A 23,992-nucleotide genomic window follows, 5' to 3' on the forward strand; every position below is an offset into this window, starting at 1 on the left:
ATTGAACCAATCGCCAGTCTCCCATATAAGCCCCGTCGAAGCATAATGTTTCCTTTGCCGATGTTATGACCAACATTGCTCGTCAGTCTTCTCCGTCGCCAGACTCGATATCGCTCAGTCCGGTGGCGTGTTTGTCCTTGGGTCGGGGTTCGTGGTCCAGCTCAATGCATGGTGGGCAGTCCGGGCCCACGCCTCTGCAGCAAGACCAGTGGAAACCGTGAGGGATCAGCCTGCGGCCAAGCCCGTTATCGTAATCGCTAGGGACATAGCCGCGCTCCAGAGTCCTCCAGATAAGAGAGTTTGGATTGAGAACGACCGTCCCTGCGGCAGTGATAGTTAGATAGCTGCGACTGACATTGAGGCTTAGTTCGGACACACCTGGATGGAGCTTGCAGGCCTTGTTTGTGTTCGTGGTCGCCGAAAACCAGTGATCGCATCTCTTACACTTCTGGCGAGTGTTAGAAGTGGTATTTACAGAGCTCGCGCGGCTTGCATGCTCCTTGGGCGGTTCCAACCCTTGGCTCTGGGCATACGGTGTGGGAAGAGTCCAGCTAGAGGACGGCTTGGATGGTTGTGGTTTAGCAAGCTTCTTTGCTCGATCTTTCGGAAGGAGCCCAGTGACTGCTTCCTTATGCTTGGGATCAAGACATAACCTCCACAAGATTCGCCGGAGATCGATTGCTCCAAGCTGATCGATCTTCTCAGCCAGCTCGTCCTCCATATCGAAAAAGCCCTTGTACTGGCTATGTGCTGATGCAGAGGTACGACGATGATGATCGCACGGTTGGAGCTGGAAGTTGATCTTGGAAGGAACCACCCGGCTTTGGTGTGGAGAGTGACTGGCAAAAGCTCGGCTTGCGATTCTTCGGGGTAGAATTTGTTGTTCTGATGGGGGGAAAGAAATGAAGCACTGATACCGTTTGATGGCAATGTTCGACACTTTCCAGGAGATTTGGCGGCAGGGAAGTGTCGATGGCGAAAGAGGCATCAGGGTAGATGGGGTTTGATGTGGGAGGTGTACCTTCCCCCACTGGTGCCTTCCACTCTACTGTTACGTAACATCCATGTTGGCTCGACTTGAAGTTACAAGTGTTCCATCTATGAGATATAAAGTAAGTAAGTTCTCTTGCCCTACAGATCATGGCCAGCCATCACGGCCTGGCCACAGGTGTGTCTTGCCGAAATACCAACCCCAGTCTGAAGACAGCTGAAACTCGGTGGACGATGAGAAGACACCTTGTTACGTGCTTTCGTTCATTTGAAGCCCATCCTGTAACATCAGGCCGTCATGTTGCCCTTGTTGTTCTTTTGTCCTTTTGCTTTTCGACGCATACCGGCGCAGGATAGCAAAAACAAGTGACTCAAACCCGAGCAAACTCAACACACACATGGACTCAAAAAGGTATTACACCCTAATACCCTCCAAACTCTACAACAAGCCAACATTTAATCAAGACATATGGAAGGTTGTGCCAGCATCCCTTGCAGTATGGAATGAAGCCACAGATCGTCCATCATCTGGCACCAATGTCGAGCTTGAAGATAAAGTCGACACAACATCATTATCTCGGCCACCTTGACAACTTTCAGGTGCGGGGCCCCGCCGCCTCAACTCTTCCGCCTGCGCAAGTGCGTTGTTGTATTCCACCTCCCGTTCCTCCAAGCCCTCCAGTCCCCTATCTCGATGCACGCGACAATGGGTCGACCGGATATACGTCTTCGCCCTGAAGAAGACGTCAGGGTCCCACTCTCCCTCCATGATCCGTTCGCCGTAGCTCGCCATGTACGCCTCGGGATTCTCGGTCGTGTGGCATTCCAGCAGCTTTTGACAGAGGTCGAGCGAGCCTGGCTGTTTGGCGCCGATGCAGTATCGGAACCCGTCCACGGGACTCAGGGTCTCGGCTATCATTAAGTCCATGATGAGGTGGCGGACTTTCCGCTTGCAGTCGTCGGTGGCGAGTCTGGCTTCCATCGGCTTTTTGTCTCGAAACTCACTCGAAGCCCCCGGTGATATTATTGTTTGAATGTGATTTTTTGAGTTTTAACATGACCAAATGCTTCCCCCTGGAACTAAGCTCAGGAGTCGGAATTTATATTGTTCAGTATTGCTGGCCCCCAAGGCTCAGCAGGCTTCCATATAACGACTAACGCGCGGTTTGGTCTCTATATATGCACATATAAGGAGACTTGTGTGGCATTTTTTACCCCAGACTTGCGATTTGAACTGATTGATTGGACAGATAGGGTCCCTGATGATGTATGACCGCGATTATTGTTGCACGGCCACCCCGATTGGCTCAACGAGTCAGTGCCTCCGTCGTCGCATGAGACACCACCAATCTATTCTTACCCGTGTCATCGGGTGTCGCTTGTGAGGTGACGCAGGGTGTTTAGACCATTCTTCCTGGGCGGCAATAGACTCGCGAGATACCAATTCTCTTCCACAGCATGTTTCATGTTTGGACTCTAAGAGTGTACATAGCATGGCAGCGGCAGGACTTGGCAGCGGAAACAAGATTTTTCAATGGAGATAAGGGGAGCTTATGTAAGTACACGAACCACTTACTAAGTGCTGGGCAGGTCGGCGACCAGGGGGTGGGGGGCAGCAGGCAATTACCTAACGCCTAACGGTGAACCGCTCCAGGGGCAGTAGCTGATAGGTCGGCCCGTCTCTGTCATTGTGTGCCCACCAGCCTACGACGGAGCCCACCGCAGCAGCGTCCGAAAGCTACCAGCTGAGGCTCTCGCTCAGGCCCTCGTTCCCCTGCGCGCCCCGTGCGGCGGGCAATCTGGGTACGATCGTGTGCATGGAAGTGGAGGAAACGGGGAATTCATTCCCTGCATGCGCACGACATTCGACTCTCGACCCGGAAACAGGCTGCCCCTTCAGAGACCCTTTGAGAGAAGCACCCTCTCGCCTTCTCGACTCAGGCTTATTGACTACAGAACAGAGCGACATGCCGTCGCCCAAGAATCCCCGGCGACGTTGCAGTCTTCGCCAGCCGTCGTTTTTCTAGAACACCAAATGCCCGCGGAGTCCTGTCACATCACATCCCCTTCTGTCAATGTGCCAAGAAGTCCGACGTGTCGCGTGGCATCGTACATCTATTTTCCCTTTTCATTTCGCTTGGCTCTTTTGTTTTGCTTCTCCCACTCACCCATTTGCCTCGGATCTTATGTAGATCTGAAGGCACTTGTGCGGCACAGCTACGCACCATGCCGCCGCCCTTGACAATACCCACCATCCCGGGTCCTGATGGCTTTGGCATGAGTGCAGAGGAATGGGAGCGCCTGCCCCACGACAGCATGGCCAGCCTGCCCATCTCCGTCGCCGCCGTGTGCACCTCCTTGTCGACGCTGGCCGTCGCGCTGAGGCTGTACACCCGGGGCTACATTATGCGTGGCGAAATCGGCAAGGACGACATATTCGCCATTATTGCTTTGGTAAGATATTCTCTCTCACAAAGACCCTCATCCTGGAGACGGGAAATCGCGACACCGTCTAACGCCGTTTCTCTCGCAGGTCTTCGTCTACGTGAACAACGGCTTGGCGATAGCGCATACGTATTTCGGCCTGGGCACACACGGCTACGACCTGGCCGGTGGCATGGAGACCATTGTCATGTTTTTCAAGATCTTGTACGCGCAGCAGATCCTCTACCACACGAACCTGCTCTTCATCAAGCTCACCCTCCTGCTCCAATACTACCGGCTCGTCCACCTCATCGACCAGTACAAGAGACCCTACATGATCATCATGTCCATCTCGGTGCTCTGGGCCTTCGTCTCCGTTTGCCTCCTCGCCTTCTCGTGCTACCCGATCGCCTCCTTCTGGGACAAAACGATCCCCGGCTTCACCTGCAACTTCGCCACAGGCCTGGTCGCCACTATCGGCAACATCATCACCGACTTCGTCATCCTGATCCTGCCGATCCCCGTCGTCCTCGAGCTGAACATGACCACGGCCCAAAAGGGCGCCACCCTGTGCATCTTCACCGTCGGCTCCTTCGCCTGCATCGTCTCGATCCTCCGCCTCGTGCTCCTGCCCTCCGCCCTTGACGTCACGTACAGCGCCGCCGTCACCGCGTCCTGGACCCTGGCCGAGCTGACCGCGGGGCTCATCTGCCCCTGTCTGATGACGCTGGGGCCGCTCCTCCGACGCTTGATCCCCATGTTCGCCATCCTCTCTAACCGCGGTCGCGGCCGCTCCTCGGAGCGGACGGCGGCCACCGGCAGCAGCCATAATCCGTCCAAGTTCGGTCGGCGCGAGGGGTACAAGCTGCAGTCCTTGGGGAAACGGTCGGGGACGACGTCGTCGCGTCCGACACAGCGGGCGAATTTCGACACGAGCGAGGAGGAACTCACGTTGCACGACATGTTCGGCACCAGCCGGGCGACGACTCACGACCAGCACCATCAACAACAACAACCACAACAAGAAAACAACAGCACAGCGGCAGCAGGGACATCCACATCAACAGCACTAGGGAGCCCGGAACTGTCATCGGCAACTTGTCCCGCGCTCGCATCTCCGCTTTCTTCGCACCCGGTGTCCTCGCCCACCGCTCGCGGTCCTCTTCTCGAGCACCGCAGGAGCTAGTCGTTCCACTTGGACAAGTTCCGCCTGCCGCCGGGCGTGAGGACGGAGATTAGCGCCGGGCCGGCATCGTGTGACGGTGTCGTGATGGGCTCGGGCTCAGGAGATGATGCGAAGGGCAACCGAAGTTGGATCTTTGGAGGCAGCCGTCGGTAGGCATCCCTATAAAACGGGACTGGGTAATACAGGTTAATGATAATGCGAAGGGCCGTGCTGGCGCTGGAGGTGGTCGGTGATGATTGAGATCACCACACATATAGACACGGACGGACAACCGGACTTGGAAAATCAAATGATATGTTGGATGGACAATGACTTGGATGATATTTAGATACTAGTACAGCGGTTGTACTGGATATGGATACCCATATATATTATACACCATACTTAGGCGTTACTATATGAATTTAATCAGTGTAAATAAAACAAGGGGGCAGGTTGGCACAGTGAGCATGAGTCTCCTGATTCAAGTATAATATCTTCTTTTTGTGCCTACGTGTCTGCCGGTTCTGCCCTAAGTCATTGCTTTTGCCGGCTTTCCTGTACGAGTCGAAAAACGAAAAAAAGAGGGAAAAAGGAGAAAGGAGCGATTCATGGCAGTCACCGGCATATTCCATCTGATGTTAGTCTGTCGGTTATAATAACGACTCTAAGACTACTGAAAGGTCCTGCCGGCGCCGAGACTCTACAGGGCCTAAATACGGCGGCATCAATCTCTTCGGTCTCTTACCACGGCTACCAGCCACTATATGTTTGCCTCTGGTTTTGATATCATCATGTTTCAGCCCGACGCGACTTGCCGGTCATCCTTGTGATCAAACAGCTTTAGAGGCCCTGTATGATTTCGGTGGCTGCCAGCCGAGCCGTCGGCTTGATTGTCGAGAGAGAATCCAAGGCAAAGCATAGACTGAGGGTGCCTGTTGATTGCTTTGAAGCCGGGTTAGACGAATCAGATCGGACAGCGTGAGGGCCAGAAACGTTGAAGCGCTCTAGACGAGTCCCTTATCGCACTAAGGTTAGCTGGAGGTGCTCCGCAAGTCTGGCGAATCTAGGGGCTTTGGCCCGAGCTCCATACCTAGGCAGAACGCAAAGGGGCTGCCAGCGCCATGGGCCGGCGTGAAGCCACGGCGTACAGCCACCGCAGGGTCACCAGTCTTTGTGTGACTGGCCCCAACGGGAACTTGGAACTGGTCGTGGGGAAGAAGTAAAAGTTACTACATGATATGAATAAATTTTTCGTAAAGCCACTTGGATGATATTTGCCACTTCTCTTTCCATTCCTTTTCCTTTTGGTAAGATAACTCCCGGGTTGTTTGACCCATTGCTTTTTAGATGCAGCTCAAATAGTGTCATCTCTCTACACCGTGGCAATCATCCTTCTCCCAGTTATTTTCTGCGAGTCTCTCAGTACCTGTAAAGCTAAATGTGACCATGTTCCTCCTGCTCGGTAAGAATATATCCGCAAAATGTGGCATGATATCTTAGCAGAAGCATGGACCATCCAACGGTGGGTGTTGGTGGCTCACGTGCATTTCGAAGGGAGACCCGCTCGCTTATTTTCTGAAAAGTCGCTCTCCAGCCTTTGCGTCGTCCTTGGTAGTTGATGGGATACGTTGCTCCTTTTCCATGTCACATCTCGATGTTGGTGCTACTTCTACTCTTGCACCGTTAGACCAAGTTCTTCCATCCCATATCCGAGGTTTTGGCTCTTATTAGCGACACTCTTCCAGCTCAGGCAGCCCGATGATCAGATTGGACCAGGTTTGACGAATCCGCGGACATGGAATCGAAATGGGCATTCTCGTGGCAGGAACAAAGTTTGGTACCTCCCAGTAAACACATTTTGTCGGCAGATACAGCGACCACCGAAGCCTCATAAGGCTTGGCGGGTATAAGCGAAGCGCACGGATCGCAACCTTTGCGCATCGACCAGTAAAGGACCACTCACTGGAAGGGCCTGGGAAGCTGCGCGTCTCTTGAATCCTTCGACCCCGACGTCCCTCCAATCTGGGAGTCAACATACCCCGAAGGTTGGCACACTAGACTTTGAGAGGATTCGCTCTTCGCTGCGATAGGTCCCAGGCCATGCAGAAGAGTCCATCTAGAAGAAAAGGGGCTTTCAAAAGAAGGGCAGAACCCCCCCACGATCTTGATTGTGCATTTCACCGCGAACCCTTGGGTTAGATTAAGGTACGGCCTAATCTAACAGATCCAATTGCGGTGGGGGAGTGTCTCATTGGCTGGGTTGGCCGCACGCCGTCATCCCTTTTCTGCGCGGGCTTTGATTGGCGCATGAACTGTCGATGGGGCGCAAAAAGGGGCCCGACCCGTTTTTGGCGGCAGGGGGCCGTCGGGGTTCAATGGGGCGGCAGCCTGTCACTTCGTCCACATTGGCTCCTGGGCCCTAATTAGCCGTCGCATTGGTGAGCCGATCGACGCCCTTCTCATACCAATGCCGAGTCCCGGCTGCTACCGCTGAGAGGGATCGACAGTATGCTGTTTACCCCGTTTTCGGTCGTTGGGACTGGTGATGTCGAGGAGGCCGCATTTCCCGTTTATTTAAAAAGCATGTCGAGATGCGCTCGCTCCAGTTTCTAGGACAATCCCGTTCCAACTCCAAGTTCTGAAGGATCATCACCACCACACTCTTTTACCAACCAACCAACCAACCCAAGTCACTCATTAACACAATACTCGGATAGCACATCTGAAACTCACTCGACAAGATGAAGTACGCTACCGCCGCCGCCGCCGTCCTGCCCTTGGCTTGGGCCGCCAACATCGATGCCCGCGGCGACACCAAGTACAACATCAGCAAGCTGGAGGCATCATGCGACTCTGACGATAAGTGCTCGTTCGTACCCCCTCTCACCCCTCTGAACACCGCCCCCTCTTCATATGTACACAGCCAAGGCGCGCGAATTTCATGAAAACTTAACTGACACTGGGCTCCGATCTACAGGTACAACATGCAGATCGCCACCGGCGACGACTCCGACTCGACCAGCTGCAGCCTGAAGAGCATCATGAAGCTGGGCGCCGCCCCGGAGTCCAAGTGCGGCCCCTACACCGTCTCGGCCGTCAAGCCGCACGACGGCGGCATCAACTTCCTCGTCAACCAGGGCGACAAGGGCCTCAAGGGCGTCTTCACCGTCTACCCCAAGGACATGAAGAAGACCGAGTCGGACGACGGCGAGGTCATGTCCTACAAGGGCGGCGACGCCTTCGACGTCGCGGCCAAGGCCAGCGGCGCCCCGGCCAAGACGGACGGCGACAAGTCGTCCGACGACGACGGCGACAAGACCGAGGCCGACGCCCCCAAGGTCTCGACCATCATGTCCCACGCTGCCATGGAACCGCCCTCGGGCACCACCAAGCTGTCTTCCATCGCCTCCGTCGGCGCTCCCATTGACGAGTTGCCCACCGCGGCCCCCACTGGCACTCTCAAGGTCGCCCCGTCCGCGGCCCCCACGGCTGGCTCGGGCGGCTCCACCCTCGCGACCGCGACCGCGACCGCGACCGGCTCTTCTTCGTCCGCCACTTCCTCCAGCGCTGCCTCGGACGATGACGACAAGTCGTCTTCCTCCTCTTCCTCTTCGGGCTCTTCGGGCTCTTCTTCCTCCGGCACCGAGACTTCCAGCTCCGACAGCTCTGCCAGCTCCGACGAGAGCAGCGGCGCGAGCCACCAGAGCGCCTTCGCTGCCGTCATGGCCGCCGTTGGCCTGCTGGCTTTTGCTCTCTAGATGGAAGGTTTCGCTTTCTAGATCAAGAATTTCGTTCCACGCCGGCGCGCCCTTTGATGAGGGGATTATATACCCTGTTTTTATACTCTAATTGAATGAATATATATAGCGTCATATAGATGCAGTATCTATGAACACATAAATGTCTTGTCCCAACTCGGTAGGACATGCGGGGGTTGCTATTGAATCAGTGCACTTCTTTTAACCGGCCCAACGGCACAAGTGATACCATACAGCTCACATGGCTTTCAGGGCCAGGCAGCCAACACGACAGTCTTTTTAGAAATGGTTGAACAAGCATGCTGAACACTATGAATCTAGATCATCGTATACATGTGAACACTACCCTTTTCACTCGCTCTGGCATGTTTTATCGTCTGCCAACTGTACCATTGAGAGGTATTAATGAATACAAGTCGAACGCCAGCCTGGCTAGCGGCACAATGCGGCGAGATAAACAGGTTGTTGATTGGCTGTACCAAAGAAATGCAGGTGCAGGGGGCTTATATCGTTCCTTCTCAGGGCAATCGGCTGTTGGGGCTGTTACGTGCCTTGCGATGGCATTGGGGCTGCTTGGTTATATTGTGCTGTAGATATGTGATAATTAACAATACAGCCTGCACCCCAGGCCAGTGCCGAGTGGACAAATTGCTTTCCCCGGTCCAATATCAGATAACCCCGATGAGCTGTCAATTTAATCTTCTTGGCTACATGAGACTCATTTGGGTTCCTCGGGAGCCTGTCCTTAAGAGCCCCGGAAGATTAGAGTAGCAGGCACTAGCATAAGCGTTGAACTTGTTTCTAAAGCCGCCTTGTTCATCCGAATAAAAAGCGAGCCGCTCGGGTTGTAGCGTATTTTGGCTTGGGTTAGTTTAGACCAGTCTCCTCCGAACGTAACGCAGGGTTAAGCATTTGGCGATGCTGCTGCACGCTGCCCAATCTGGCAAGGCCAAGATCATTCTGCATCTATCAGATCGCCCCCCCGATCTAAACCGAATCTGATCTGATCTGTAAGACAGGCAGCCTCGAGCGGGGTATTTCCGCACCTCCATATGCACGCTTCGCCAAGAGTCCGTGATGGGGAACAATAATAATGCCGCAGTCGTCGTTGGAGTTCTCCGCTACCAGCAGGGTATTCGCCTCCTTTGATAATCATCTCCTTCTTGAGTAACCAGATCACAGGCGACAAAACCAGAGTACCCATCCAGCATGCAACGGGATCCACTGGTAGACACCCTCCTGAGGGACATCTCGCAGCTGGGAGACGCTTACCAGAACGGCGAGCAGGGTGCACGGGAGCGCCTCATGAGCAGTTGCCAGTCTCTCTTCTCGAACCTCATCCTCCCCGCCGAGAGCATGCTGATGACGCAGTGGGCCCATCCCACCCACAACGCCGTCATCCGGCTGGGCTTGGACATCCACCTGTTCGAAGCGCTACAGGGAGAAGTTGGCGCCGGCGACGAAGACGTCGCTCCCCAGTCCCAGTCGACGTCCGCCATCGCCGCGCGAACCAGCCCAAAGACGGACCCCGCGCTCGTAGGCCGCATGCTGCGCCAACTAGCCTCCATGGGCACCGTCCGCGAGACGGGCCCGGACGCCTTCGCCCCCACACCGTTCGCGCGCGCCCTGACGCGCGAGAACTTCCGGGACATGGTGCTGTTCATCCAGGACGATTACCAGCCGTGCCTGAGCCAGTGGCCCGACTTCTTCCGCCAGAACCAGTACGCGCTGCCGGCGTCCAGCCTGGAGACGCCCTTTACGTACACCAACGGCTGCTTCGGGCAGATGAACTACTTCGAGTACTTCGGCCGGTGCGCGCCGCGCATGGGGAAGCGGTTTGCCGGGATGATGGACGTGTGGAGCCGGGATCGGCCCAAGTGGTTCCAGGACGGGTACTACCCGGTTCGGGAGCGGCTGGTGGAGGGGGCCGCTAGTGGGGGAGGATCGTGGGCAGGTGTTCCTGGTCGATGTCGGCGGTGGGTCCGGGCACGATCTGCAGCAGCTGCTGGAGAGGTTCCACGAGGAGATCCCGGGGAGGCTGATCTTGCAGGACCGGCCGGAGATTGTCCAGATCGCCGATACTGGGGCCGAGATTGAGAAAATGGGTCATGACTTCTTGAATGAGCAACCAGTCAAAGGTGAGATATGTCCTGGTCCAATTGGCGGTGCACACACACAATATGTACTAATTACGAAATATGGATATAGGCGCCCGAGCATACTATCTGCACTCCATCATCCAAGACTGGGACGACGATACCAACATCCGGATCCTCCGATCCCTCCTCCCCGCCATGAGGAGAGGCTACTCCAAGATCCTGATCAACGACTACATCATCCCGAACGAAGGCGCGCACTGGCTCCAGACGTCGCTGGACTGCAATCTGATGAGCACGCTGGGGGCGCGGCATCGCACCGAGGCGGAGATGCGCAAGATGATCGATGGGGCGGGGTTGGCGGTAAAGGGGATCTTTCGACATCCGTTGAGCTTGGACTGTGTTGTGGAAATTGAGATCGAATGAAGGAACGACCTCATCTGATAATACAGGTATTGCCGTATGGCGGCGAGGGAGGTCTTGGATGGTGTTGACTTACAGTGTGACCAAGGCTCGGCCCTGCGAGTAAAGAAGAACAACACCATGCTGGCCGCTATTCTGACGGCGGTTGTACTGGCTCTGTCTTAGTCTGAAGTAAGTTTGACAAGGAGCGAGCTATGTGCCGTGGTTACCACAGCGAAACTACGAGCCGATAAGGTCCTTTTGAGGACGTAGTCTTTGCCCGAAAGCGATGTGGACAGAATAATTAATGTTTTCTTCTCTTTGCGCGGGATGAATTGAACCAGCCTTGTCGTGACTTTCCTAGCCACCGCACAGAGACACCGGGGTAACATTTCAGGTTATGACAGGGGCGGCTCAAGCTGCCCACTGCCCCGTCTGCAGGACTGTGAGCTCATGGGTCACTATAGAGCGCCCTGGAAATTCAGAACGATATTCAGGGGAACCCTGTGCAGAAACTTGTATACGACGGTCTAAAACATGTTGGCGCTGAGCCTCGTGCATATGCCTCCCCACTCTTCCGATCATGAACGGACGGCGCGATGCTACTTTGTCATCTCCCATTTTCTCAATTTCCGCGTTAACCGTGCAGGCTGACATCTCACATCCCACATCCCGCATGGCCATGACATGAAGAGTATGGTAACCGTAAATATCCAGACAGCTTCAGTTTGTGTCGAAGGCGGGGAGAGCACCAAATGTCATGCAAAACTGAGAGCCGTCTTGGAAGATGTAAGGTAGCTCATACGCAATAAGAATATAATATTATAGTTTCGAATAATCAACAAATGAGTCCTCAAGAACGCTGTAACTTTTCCGATCCGCTAGCCTAGCACAAATAGCCCTTCTAGTCATAGGACACCCTGACAGAAGTAGTCTGTATAATGATCGCCTTCTCACTCCCCCCGTCATCATGACACCCCTTCCGCTCATCCCAAGTCGGATTCGACGGTGACGCCCCGCCCGCCTCCGCCTTGGCCGTGTTCCCGTAGGTCCCGTCCAGCGGGGACGGCGCCCGGTCCGTGAACGACCTGAGCTCGTTCTCGCCCCCCTCGAACCGCTCGTAGGGGTCCCGCGGCCGGGAGGTCTGGCGCCGGGCGCTGCGGCTCCCCGAGGCGTAGCCCGGCATGTAGGCGGACCCTTTGCCGGTCCGGCCCTTGGAGCCCTCGGAGGAGTAGCCGATCACCTTGGGCGCGACGTGGCGGAAGAAGCGGCGGAGGGTCGTCATGTTGCCGCAGATGACTAGGAGGTTCGCTTCGATGACGCTGGTTTGATAATTCGGATTAGTAAACATCCCAGAGAGAGAGAGATAGAGAGAGAGAGATAAGTCGGTTTGGCGGAGATACTCACATCCACATGGTGGCAAAGGAGATGGCCCAGGTCTGATCCGGATCGTAGAGCATCCCGGGGAGGATCGCGGTTCGTATGATGGAGGTAACGACGGTTCTGGTTTCGAACAGCATCAGTCCGTAAATGCGCCCACTGCTTTGGGGGAAACAAGACTTACGTGGAGCCAATAGCAAAGACGAAGAAGAGGCCGGCCTTCTGCATCTTGGGCATATGCAGCTTGACCACCAGCGGGATCGGCAGCACGAACAGGATGACGTCGGACACGATGTTGGCGACGGCGGTGGCGATGTACAAGGCGGCCTGGTTGATGCAACTGCCCTCGGTCTCGAGGACGTCCCAGCTCCGGCGCATCGGGTTGCAGGAGAATACAAAACTGAAGAAGAGGCCGATCGTGTAGGACGCGATGAAGGCCATGGTCGCGGCGACCAGGTACCGGAACGTCTTCTGGGGCGAGAGGCGGATGTAGACGACCAGCAGGGACAGCTTGGCGAAGCTGCCGGTGAGGGTGTAGATGATGGCGGCGACCCAGACGGCCTGAAAAGCGGCAATGCTGTGATTAGCCACGCAAAGTCCGGATGAAGCTGAAAATTGGGCCGTTTCGACTTACCAACATGAATTGACCGAACTGTTCGACTGAAATCTCGAAGTAGTGCACACCGCCTACGCCTTCGAAGAATATGTCTTTGGGTTGTTAGAACTGTGCGGTCCCTGAGGTATGCGGCGACGATAATAACGTACAAATGCAGAGAAGCTGGGTCGCCAGCCCTGTGAGCTAATCGTACCAATGTCCTGTCAGTTTCGGTCGGATCTCAAGGAACGATCGTATGGAGCATGTCCTACCCATGCAAGTAAAATAAAGACTGAAATTGCTTGTTAGCCAATACTGTCACAAGCCTTTCCGGCTCTTCGTTTGCGAAACATACCATCATCCAGTTGCAAACTTTTCACGATGTGAAGCTTAGTGTAGAAGCGTTGCGCCAGAAAGATGAGCGCCAAAAGGTTGCCGACGCCGAAGCACCAGTACGTCTGGATATCTGCCCGTCTCTGCGGATGTTCGAAGTTGACCACATACCCGTCCGGTGGTGGGGCGAGAGTGACGATTTCGTCAGCCCGAGTCGTCAACATGGTTGTCGATTTCGGGTGTCTGCGCTGGTTAGGCCCGATGGCGACTGGGACAAGCGGGATGGGCCAGGCGGAGGATCGTTATATCGATCAACGAACAACGCGATGGTGTAATGATGCTTGAGCCAAACATCCAACAGCAGAAAGGGGGATAAGAAACAGGAAGAGGGCAAAGCATACTTAGTTATGATGAAGAACTATCTGGATCTGTATGCCTGTAGCTTAACTCGCTCTATAATATTGAAACCGGATCCTGCATGCATATGACATGCTAAGCGACATGAGAGAATCCCAATTGTATTGCCACTTCCGGCGAAAGGATTGGGTGTTGTTACATCGACCCTCGGAGTGTAGTCCAAGCAAAAATCCATGGTAACTTCATCCTTATCATCCATTTGCACATCACATGCATCGTTTGATGAAGAACGTCCGTGTTCGATAGCAAAAGTTAATTTCTTGAATTCTCCGAAGACTGCTCGTAGACCTGTATTGTGCATTAGCAGAGTTGCCATCGGCAGTGGTTATGGGGGGATTGTCCCGTCGACTTGCTCTCGTTGGTGTGTGTATCCACTCCAGGACCTTCCTTGGGATGTCATAGTTGCAGATATATGCAACCAGTACTGATAAGGGCAAGGATCGGATCATGCAGAAGCTCGATCCGCAGGAACTTCATCATCAGAACGAACGGCTGCAGCGGCTCAGAAATAAGTTGCTTCCAGGTGCCTGAACATCAAGAAGTTGGCTTCTACCAGCCGTTGGCTATTCCGATCAAAAGTAAGGTCTTGAATGACTTACAGCAAGCAATCCATGTTTCGACATGACTGCCAGTTAGTGCCGCAGACCCTGGAATTGTTTGATCCAGCTCTCCTGCCCGGCTGGGATGATGTGGACTGGTAGGATCGCATACCTGGGTCATTGGCATTGATAAGATTTTCGGAAGCGCTACCATGCCTGGCTTAGCAGAGTCCTCCGCCCATGTAACTCGTAAACACGGCGCAGCAAGCAAGCCATGCCTACCCCTGAGTATTAGGGCGGTGGCTAGTTGACAGCACAAGCATCGCCCATGTTGCGTCCGAGGTGGAAGAGGAAATAGGTAGATGACAGCGGGAGTACTACTCGATACATTTCCGACACGAAAAGTCCCTTGAGGATGGCAGGGTAGACGGAACCCCCCACGATGACCCGGGCCGACGGCGATTTAGCTGACAGCGCTATTACCCCACAGATTGCGGCACAGGCGGGTCGGCCCACCCCCGTAGTCCCCTTGGAGCAAGACGGTTCCCCCTTCCGTCCACGTCGTTCCACACGAGTCACGCCACTGCTTTGCGCAGGCGGGCATGCCTTCTGACGAAGAGTAGTAGGCTCGGCAGCTCGGCATTGCTGGGGACCCAAGAGAAAGCTCGAGTCAGAAGGTTAACCTGAGGTCTTACACATTGCCTCACGCATGCTGCAGTGTCCACGGGCATGGAGGTGCGAGGCCGTCGGCGGAGTTGCTTCCTTACCTGCTGCTCGAAAGGGCGAGGAATGATTGCAGCGACGAGAATACGCAATGGCTTTATCTGGAAGAAAACAAAATCAAAGTGGTATAATATCAATGGTGGCTGCTGCAGGAACACGGGAGTCGGAGCAACCCCTGCCTAAGTGGTGCAACCCAGCGAGCCGCCAATACCACACAAAGAACAGAGCTTTCTCTGCCTTATGCACGAGCGGAATGCTACTCCAGCTTCTCCATGGTCGGCCCCTTGAGCGATGGATATAATGCAAATAATAGGAACCGGTCGAGGTACCGTCCCCGGGGATTGTATTGCGCCTTGTCTCGAATGCGCCCGCTTGAACGTTCAAATAGAGTGCCCGATCGGGCGGACCACCACGACCTATCTGGACTAGTTGGACATGTTGTCAGGTCAAAGCCCAAGCTTACCATGTATAGACTGTAGTTGGCGGGGCCAGACCAGAGCAAAGGACTCGTGAGGCATCATCCCCGAGTCGCCTACAATGCCACTCTAGAGGACCGGAAATCCCCGGATAGCGTTTGATTTCCGGCCAACGTACCGCCATGACAGGTGGCACTCCAGTCCGCGGGGCTGGGGCCGAATCGAGTAACATCTTCGCCCATTGGCCCTGTCGGGTTGTCCTGCAGTTCAATGTATAGGTAGCACAGGAAGCGGGCTGGTCATCATGCAGCTTTGATTAGCCTAGTGACGTTGCAGTCGACCACCGCGACCAGCTTGTATTCGCCTGTAGATTCGCTTGATAAAACGCTGCACTCCCGCGACGCTGCTTGGCGAGAGAAGAAGAGAAACGCTTGGTGTGTTGCATCGCCTAACTGCAGCAAGACTTGTTGATCGCCGCCGATCGCTATTGCCTGCTGTCCTACCCTCCTTTACACACTCACTCCCCAATCAACGCTCATTAAAAAAACAGGAAGAATTTCTTGTTTCTTCCGTCCTGTCGCTATGAAGTCAAACCAAGCTTTGCGTGCAGCAGTCACCGTCACTATGCAGGCTGCTCTCACACTCTCTGCCCCTGCCACCCTCAGCAACCAATGCGTGAGCCATTCCTGTCTGGTTCCAGATTTCTGACATTTCATGCTGACTTGATGTCTCTTAGTGCAATGCGCTGCAAGCGAGCTGCCTGAAGGACCGCGTCTTCCTCCCCGACGGCGCCACCTACACCGACCGGCTGGACACGTACTGGTCCGTCAGCGCCGCCCTGGAGCCCTGGTGCATGGTGATGCCCTCCACCGCCGAGGAGGCGTCCGAAGTCATCATGGTGCTCTCCAAGAACGAGTGCCCCTTCGGGATCCGCGGCGGCGGCCACGGCGCCGATGCCTACTCCAACGGCATCGACAAGGGTGTCACCATCGACTTTGGTAAACGATCCGAGTCCCCCCACGTTCGAAATTGCTCGACTGACCCCCTTTGCACCATAGGCCTCATGAACGCCACCACCTACGACGCCGACCGCAAGATCGCCTCGATCCAGCCCGGCACGCACTGGCAGCCCGTCTACGAGACCCTCTCGCCCTTCGGCGTGACCGTGACGGGCGGGCGCGCCGGCACCGTCGGCGCCTCGGGCTTCATCTCCGGCGGCGGCAACTCCTTCCACTCGGCGTCGCACGGGTTCGCCGCCGACAACGTGCAGAACTTCGAGGTCGTCCTCGGCGATGGCAGGATCGTCAACGCCAACGCCGAGGAGAACGCGGACCTCTGGCAGGCGATGAAGGGCGGGTCCGGCAACTACGGCCTGATTACGCGTTACGACATGTACGCTATCGAGTTCCCGGACCGCGATTCTACTGATATTGTGAGTCGCATTGATACTGGATAGACCCGAAGCCTCCCTCCAATCTCGGTGTTGTCCCGAGAAACTCGAAGTCTAGGTCACAGAGGACCGCTAGCTGACAATTACTGGATAGTGGGGCGGCATCGTCATCTACGACGTCGCCGAGCAGGAAGCCGTCATCGACAGCTACGTCAAGTTCGCCGAGAACAGCGGCCAGGACCAGAACAGCACCTCGATCGTCTACTGGGCCTACATCCCCGCCATGAGCGGCATGATGCTCAACGTGGCCCTGGAAAACACCGTCAACGCCGCCGCCCCGGCCGCCTTCGACGACTACCTAAACACGCCGGGCATCACGTCCAAGACGCTGCGGTCCGCGCCCATGGCCGAGATCACCATGGAGCTCGGCTCGGGCCAGCCGGCCGGGTTCCGCAACATCTGGTACACGGGCGCGTACGACAACGACGCGCGGCTCATCAAGTTCGCGGTCGAGAAGCACGCGGCCATGGTCGCGGAGCTGGAAAAGATCATGTCGGCCGACAGCGGCTTCAACACGCTCTGCATGTTCCAGCCCATCTCGCCCAACATGGTGCGGCACGGCGTGGAGCGCGGCGGCAACAGCATGGGGCTCGAGGAGCGCGTCTTCGGCAACGCCGAGGGCACCGGCGAGGATGGCAAGACGGGCGTCATGTTCCTGGCCACCTTCGCGGTCAACGGCGCGGAGAACGAGGAGAAGGCCCGGCCGCTCGTGAAGGACTGGCAGGACTCGATCGATGCGTACGCCGACTCCATCGGCGTCAACTGGGACTGGCGGTTCCTGAACTACGCCAACCATGACCAGAACCCGCTCGCGTCGTTCGGCGAGAGGTCCATCGCGAAGATGCGCGCTGTGTCGGCCAAGTATGACCCGGACCAGGTCTTCCAGAAGCTGAGGCAGACGGGCCACAAGATTCCGGCTTGAAAGATGGCGGCAACTCACAGCTTGACGAACCGATACGTGTTGAAGTAATGACTACCGTATATACATTCTATACGAAACATATGAAACCCATCTGCTCTGATCTCCGCGATTGTTACTCAAACCCTGTCTCGCTTGTCCTGCCAGTAGTGTCCTCGAAGTGGATGTGTGTCTTGCTGACCGGCTTCCCATCCCGGTAAGCATCCAGCACCTCATTGACCGCCGCAGCACTAAAGTCCTTCACGGCGAACTTGAGCGGCTTGATCTGACCGGACTCGAGATATCCCGGAAGCCGTTCCCAGAACGTAAGGGCCTCATCCTGCTGGTAGACCGACATCCCGATCGCGTCGCGCAGCTCGAACCCGGCCTTCTTCCCAACGACCTGCGCCTCGTCCACGGAGCCTGTCGGCACCAACCGCGTTATGGCCCCCTTCTTATGGCTTGGCAGGGCGTTGAGGCCCAGCGTCTGCCCCGCGGGGTCGTTGACGGTATCGTACGCATAGACCAGGTCATCCCCCACAACGGCGCGAATACGCGCCAGCATCGTCTCACTCCCGCCGTGGCGGTCCAGTACATGCGTAGCCCCATAGGACGCGAGCTCGGCCTCGTCGCCGCCCACGACGACAATGCGGCCGGTACCCGCGAGTTTGGCAATCTGGACGCCGAAGCGGCCGTTATTGCTGCCGCCGCCGATGATGAGCAGCGTCGTGCCCGCGTAATCAAACCCGGCCGCGGCCTCGGTCCACGGCGCCGGAAATGCCCAGGAGCCGGTAGAGAGCGACGACGGACGGCATCACGTTGATCGGCAACGTAGCCGCCTCATCATCCGAGACGCCCGGCGGGATCTTGGCCATGGCGCCCACGTTCGCGAGCGCGTACTCCTGCAGGCCCGGCTCGGAGGACCTGGGCTCGGTCCAGCTGCCCATGCGGGCGTGGCTCACGACGCGGTCGCCGACCTGGTAGTCGGTGACGCCCGCGCCGAGCTGGGTGACGACGCCGACGACGTCGTTGGCGAGGACCTGGGGCAGGCTGCCGTCGGCCACGAACAGGCCGGCGTCGCGCGTCTTCTGGTCGTGCGGGTTGAGGCCCGCGACGGCGACTTTGAGCTGGACTTGGTTGGGGCCCGGGTGGGGGATGGGTTGGTTCGAGATGAGGACGGCGGGTTGGCCGATTTCGGTTACGAGATGGTTTTTGGAGGGTGGGTATGGCGATTAGGCGTGATGGCAGGTGCTTTGTGTTGTCTAAGTTGACGTTGGGTACTTTGAATTGACTTTGAGATTATGGTTCAGTGATGCTTTGGTTTGTTCGAAGGGATGGAGCATGTAAACGGCGGCAGTCATGGAAATATATAGCATGTAGTTGATCATAGCACCATTCCATGAACCGTAACATTTTCCTGTGTCAGCTTGCGCGCCGAAGCGCGAGCTTGGTCATCAAGATTGTTCCTAGATATGGTATCATGGAATAGTACTATTTGCGTGTGCTCTTGAAGCGACCGGATTCCACATTGGATAGGCGCGAGAGGCCCGGCTTCAGATCTTGAAGATTCCATGCATCTTGATCGTGTAAAGAGACCCCTGTGCATGCCACGCTCCCCCTGGACTTGACAAAGCAAAGGCGTTGGGCTAAGAGCGAAAGCCCGAGACTAGCGCCAGTGCTGACCAAGCCAAGATGAACCTCCCCCAACGGCGTGGTGGCGTCGGAAGTGCAGGGACCAAAAACCCTACCCTCAAAACACAGAAACTCCAAAAGAAGACTGGATGCTGGAAACTGAAGTTTTTGATCAGATAGAACAGGTGCTAGATCGAACAAAACGCTACACTAATGTGAATGATATACTACGCCCCCCTGTTCCACGGGGCTGTACTGCTCATCTCCAGCACCGTAGTATGCCGTAACCTGCTCCCGCACCTGCTTGTCCCGCCGCCTACCCACTCCTGCTTCCACGTCATCTCCGGCCATGGTTTTCGTCTCTCCCTCGCCCTCCACAACGAAGATCCCAAACCGCCTAAACCCATTCTCGCTCTCCCCACCCAACGCCCGCCCCCTCCAAGTCCGGCACCAGCCCCCACCCGATCCAAAATCTCGGCCTTTCATCGCCCCTGTCCCCAGCCGTCTCCGCGTTGAGCGCAGCGGCGATCTCTCGGTTGGTTCGCCACTCCGCGTCCCCCGGCAGCCTCTCCAGCAGGTTCCCCCCGCCACCAGCGCCGCCACCGACGCGATGCTCGTCGGCGCCCGCGGCAGCACGTCCGTCTCGCGCACGAAGCCCCACCCCACGAGCAGCAGCCCGAGCGCCACGCCCAAAAGCGCCTCGAGCGCCCGCGTCGACGCCGCGTCCTGCACCACGCGGTGCCGGCCCGTCGGGTCCGTCGCGTTGGCCGCGTACCGGGGCTGCGCGTCGCTCGCGTTCTTCGGGGCAGAGCCGGACGAGGACGTGGATGCGGTGAGGGTGGCGTCGGACCACGCGGCGGGCACGCGCTGCGCCGCGAGGTTCTGCGCGTGGATGACGCCGTGCTGGAAGCGGATCGCGGCCGCGACGCGCTCGTCGGCTTCGGGCCGGCCGAGGTCGGCGACGGGGATGGCGTAGCGCGAGGAGACGAGCAGGCCGAAGAAGTGGTTGAGGGCCTCGGGGTCGGTGCGGGTTCCTGCGAGGTTGTTGTAGATGCCGTACAGCGAGCTGGTGCCGTCGCCGAACTCGGGCGCGCCGATCCGCATCGACGAGGGCCGCGCCGTCTCCTCGCGGGGGCGGGGCGCCTTGCCCGGGGTCGACGTGTCGAGTTTCAGGTCCGGGCCCGAGAAGGTGGCCTCGACGTCGACGCGCTCGAAGGTCAGGTTGCAGCCGAGGGAGGAGAGGTGCGTCACGGCGGGCTTGGGGCGAGCGGAGTAGTCGAGCTGGCCCCAGGAGTAGAGCAGGTGGCTGCAGCCGACGACTGGTTGGTACATTTCCTGAACGAGGCCGGGTGTTAGTATATCTCCGGTGAAATCTGATAATGGAACAGAACGGGGCCAACATACCGTCGTGTCTCCAATACCGACGTACGTGGTATTGGGGTAAGTCGTGAAGAGGATATTGTATTTCCCTTTTTCCTCATCGTCTTTAAGCTTACACTCTTCGCCCTCAATCCACGCGCCCAGGGGATTCTCGACGTACATAGCCGTAGCATTGCTATTGATGGTAAAGTTGAGCCGGTGTTTGGACATGTCGTAGAGCCGACAGTCCAACCTAGGCCGGACCGCGGGGACCACCGCCGTGATAGACACCGTGGACGCGTTGAACGTCGCGTTCGACTTGATGGGCAGGTCCGACACCAATTGCGGGAAGGCGAGGTCCTCGTGCGTAAAGGCCGGGTACGAGAGGTTGCTCTCGAGGATCAGCGAGGGGATCGAGGCGCCGAAGCGGGCGGAGCCCTGGTAGGGCGCGCCGCCGAAGGGGGTCAGATCGAAGGACTGGTTGGCTCGCAGCGTGATGGAGCCGGTGCTGGGGATGGCGAGGGCTTGGAACAGGGAGCCGGAGAAGATGGTGAACAGGGAGGCGACCAGCAACATGGTCGTCGTTGCCAGTGCGCCCAAGTTGCCGGATCGGGCTTCTTTGAAGATGGTACGGGGGATTGACATGTCCTATCACGATTCGGGGTCAGCTTCCGCCGGATGTAGAACAATAGTCTTCCGTGAGGAAGGGCTTGACGTAAAAGCCGAGAAGGTACTAACCAGATGATCGAGTGCCATGAACGCATCAGTCCCGACAGTCTTCTTAAGCAACATGTATGGCGCCAGGGATCGGATTTGGAAGTCCATGGAGGAGAAAGCCATCGCCACCAAACCGAAAGTGAGTGCTGGCAGTGTCGTCCACAGGTAGTGTATGTAAGTATCATTCCCGACGTCGCCCAAACCATCTTCGCGATCGGACTTCTGCAGCAAAAGCTCGAGCGCAATGATAAGGCCGATCACTATCAAGCACAAGGTCGCTCGGGTAGCAGGGTGAAGAATGCCCGGGTGTAGGTTGCGTCTGGCTCGGACCAGCGGTGTGCCCGGGTCTCGAGGAGATGCGTCGTTGGTGAATTGCTGTTGGTCAAGTATGGCGAACTCCGCCCGGCTTGTCGCGGGGTTCTGAATAACTCCGGATTGAAAGCTGTGCCGCTCCAGGTTCTGCACTAGAGACTTTTCATCCGCGGCGCCAAGATCACGCACTCTTCTTTGCAGATCGGGGCTATGGAGAATGAGCGATGCCATGTCCGGGATGTTACTCGGGTTCCGGGGAAGAACGCCCTGCCTCGGAACGGTGAACAGCAGCACAACCGAGAGAACCAAGCAAGCCGTGGTCAGGCCCGCCATCCACTGGGCCGACCAGTCGCGGACCAAAAGCCGGTTGGCCATGAAGACGGCCGTCCCCGTGATGTCGATCGCGGCGGGCTCCGTGAGCGACTGCTTGGCTATGATGGCGGCGAACTGGCGATAATAGCGTCCCGCAAACTGCCCCAGGAAGTCACGGTCGAACATGTCCGACACCTGCGCGGTGGTATTGGGGCCGAACTGGCTGTCTATTGCCACGCCGAAGTACTCGTCCACATCCACCTCCACCATCGACAGGTTCGTCGTATGCCCCCACGTCGAGGCGGACGATCCCTCCAGCCTGTTATTGTACTGTAAGGTTGAGTATTATTAGTCTGCGGGCGTCTGAGGAATAATTGGAGCTACCGGAGTAAGTGGTCAATCCCAGGGGTGCTTACCGCGGAGAAATGAGCGTCCATGATGGCCCAAGGGCGAATGGAATCTAGGGTCCTGCTTTTGCCACCGGGGGATAGCTCCACGCTCTGGGTCTGCGAGCCATTCCGGACCACATCGACGGAACTTATGGTATAAGTTGGGACGCAGAGCATCTGGGCACTCTGAGGCAGCTTTGCCAGCAGTGGGTAGGTGGGATTTCTACCCGTGTAGTCCATAGTCGGCTTCTTAGAATAGTCCCTCGCGTAGGTAATATTACCGAACATGAGTAACACCCTCGCGCCTTCCTCGCCTGTAGTGCCGTCGCATTGCGTCTTGACGAACCGGCCAAAATTGCAAGTGGAAAAGTTCCCGGCATAGCCGGAGCAAGTCGGACCCGACAGCTGCAGAGCCCGCATATCGCAACCGGGAGAGGTAACGGTGAGATTCATCTGTGAATTTGGGTCGCGCGGGTCCTTCGGTTTGGCACCCGTCAGCACCACGTCCGCCGGGACGCACTCGAGGCCGTTGGTGAACCCGTCGACGGTGACCCGCGTCTCCGCCGAGTCGGGGAGGCCCGTCACCACGGACTGGTAGGCGTAGTCCACGGACATGCCCTCCGGGTAGGTGAAGTTCTGCCCGATGAGCCCCTTCATGACGAAGTAGGACAGCGAGCCCGCCTTGGACAGCCGGGCGCCGCCGCCGCCGGCCGCGAAGGCGTCCCGCGCCACCATCGGGTGGTTGTCCAGGTGGACGCCGGTCCACGAGAGCGTGATGAGGCCCGTAGAGATGACGATCAGGACCTTCATCAGGAGCGAGACGGCGATCGTGACGGAGACGGTCCAGTCCCTGTTGCGGAGCGCCGTGAAGACGACAAAGGGCGGGAAGCCGGACACGTAGTCCAGCAGCAGGGTCCGCTTGGCGTCCGCGGACGGCTGCGCCAGGCGGAGCCACGGCGCGACCAGCTTGCTCTGGTACTCGGCGCGCCCCCCAGAGGGCCGCGACCAAGGTGAGGAAGGCGATGGGGCCGTACGTCCAGAGGTAGTGCTGGTCCGGGTGGCTCGTGGCGATGCCGTCGGACTTGTTCGATATCGCGAGTAGGACCTCTATCGCCGCAATGATGAGGGCGAAGACGGTGATGAAGCCCACGATGATATAACGCCGGAGGTAGCTGGGCCGCCACGATAACCGCGTGGCCGCCGAGCTCTGCTCGGCATCCTTGGTCTCGGTTGTCCGTGATGGCGGGTAGTCGGACTGCGACTCCCATGGGTGGTATACCGGCAGCTGGTGTAAGCGTGGTGGTGGTGCTGCTCCCTCCCCGGATCGGCCTCGGGCGGCTTCCATCGTCTCGCAAAATCCGATGTCCGGTCACAGTGTTGGTGTGTGACTATACGAGGTTCATGTTAGGAGGCCCTATCTGAACCTCGGGCTTTTCTCTTGGTCAAACATTAAGAGGGGAATGGTGCGCGAGATGGGACTTGAAAGCTTAATAGAACAAATCCAGACGGCAGTGGAATTGCAGAAACGCCTACTGAAACACGCGAGCTCCCGTCGGGCCCAAGTGCATGCATAATTAGTCCCAGGTCCGAATGCAGGCTGATTGGTTAAGGCTCCCTGTAGTATTGTGGTTTCGAGAGCAACATATGGGGTGGCACAGTAAGCACTAATCTGATCGGAGGAA

General features: G+C 57.0%; 7 protein-coding genes across 7 annotated transcripts; 4 read left to right on the top strand and 3 right to left on the bottom strand.

Moving 5' to 3' along the window:
* Positions 1–82: 82 nt before the first annotated feature.
* On the bottom strand, positions 83–1,918 carry PG986_012649 (uncharacterized protein; the record flags this gene model as incomplete). The annotated part of the gene is made up of 4 exons (XM_066848871.1): positions 83–321; positions 379–885; positions 941–1,098; positions 1,716–1,918. The coding sequence occupies 4 exons, from the start codon at positions 1,916–1,918 to the stop codon at positions 83–85; spliced, it is 1,107 nt and encodes a 368-aa protein (XP_066695567.1).
* A 1,298-nt stretch (positions 1,919–3,216) lies between these two features.
* PG986_012650 (uncharacterized protein) lies at positions 3,217–4,653 on the top strand (the record flags this gene model as incomplete). Its single annotated transcript, XM_066848872.1, has 3 exons — positions 3,217–3,444; positions 3,524–4,299; positions 4,482–4,653. The coding sequence occupies 3 exons, from the start codon at positions 3,217–3,219 to the stop codon at positions 4,651–4,653; spliced, it is 1,176 nt and encodes a 391-aa protein (XP_066695568.1).
* Positions 4,654–7,323: 2,670 nt separating this feature from the next.
* Positions 7,324–8,340, top strand: PG986_012651 (uncharacterized protein; the record flags this gene model as incomplete). The annotated part of the gene is made up of 2 exons (XM_066848873.1): positions 7,324–7,451; positions 7,560–8,340. The coding sequence occupies 2 exons, from the start codon at positions 7,324–7,326 to the stop codon at positions 8,338–8,340; spliced, it is 909 nt and encodes a 302-aa protein (XP_066695569.1).
* A 1,209-nt stretch (positions 8,341–9,549) lies between these two features.
* Positions 9,550–10,862, top strand: PG986_012652 (Demethylsterigmatocystin 6-O-methyltransferase; the record flags this gene model as incomplete). Its single annotated transcript, XM_066848874.1, has 3 exons — positions 9,550–10,242; positions 10,295–10,478; positions 10,549–10,862. The coding sequence occupies 3 exons, from the start codon at positions 9,550–9,552 to the stop codon at positions 10,860–10,862; spliced, it is 1,191 nt and encodes a 396-aa protein (XP_066695570.1).
* Positions 10,863–11,742: 880 nt separating this feature from the next.
* On the bottom strand, positions 11,743–13,370 carry PG986_012653 (uncharacterized protein; the record flags this gene model as incomplete). The annotated part of the gene is made up of 6 exons (XM_066848875.1): positions 11,743–12,160; positions 12,246–12,341; positions 12,403–12,779; positions 12,853–12,926; positions 12,984–13,010; positions 13,169–13,370. 6 exons carry the CDS (start codon positions 13,368–13,370, stop codon positions 11,743–11,745), a joined length of 1,194 nt encoding a protein of 397 aa, XP_066695571.1.
* Positions 13,371–15,865: 2,495 nt separating this feature from the next.
* Positions 15,866–17,613, top strand: PG986_012654 (uncharacterized protein; the record flags this gene model as incomplete). Its single annotated transcript, XM_066848876.1, has 4 exons — positions 15,866–15,916; positions 15,978–16,239; positions 16,300–16,673; positions 16,786–17,613. 4 exons carry the CDS (start codon positions 15,866–15,868, stop codon positions 17,611–17,613), a joined length of 1,515 nt encoding a protein of 504 aa, XP_066695572.1.
* Positions 17,614–17,725: 112 nt separating this feature from the next.
* On the bottom strand, positions 17,726–23,655 carry PG986_012655 (uncharacterized protein; the record flags this gene model as incomplete). The annotated part of the gene is made up of 6 exons (XM_066848877.1): positions 17,726–18,346; positions 18,408–18,721; positions 19,542–21,228; positions 21,319–22,251; positions 22,338–23,246; positions 23,290–23,655. The coding sequence occupies 6 exons, from the start codon at positions 23,653–23,655 to the stop codon at positions 17,726–17,728; spliced, it is 4,830 nt and encodes a 1,609-aa protein (XP_066695573.1).
* Between the last annotated feature and the right edge of the window lie 337 nt (positions 23,656–23,992).

This window comes from Apiospora aurea, assembly GCF_038362705.1.
Source record: "Apiospora aurea strain CBS 24483 chromosome Unknown utg000008l_segment0_segment0, whole genome shotgun sequence".
Taxonomy (NCBI): Eukaryota; Fungi; Ascomycota; class Sordariomycetes; order Amphisphaeriales; family Apiosporaceae; genus Apiospora; species Apiospora aurea.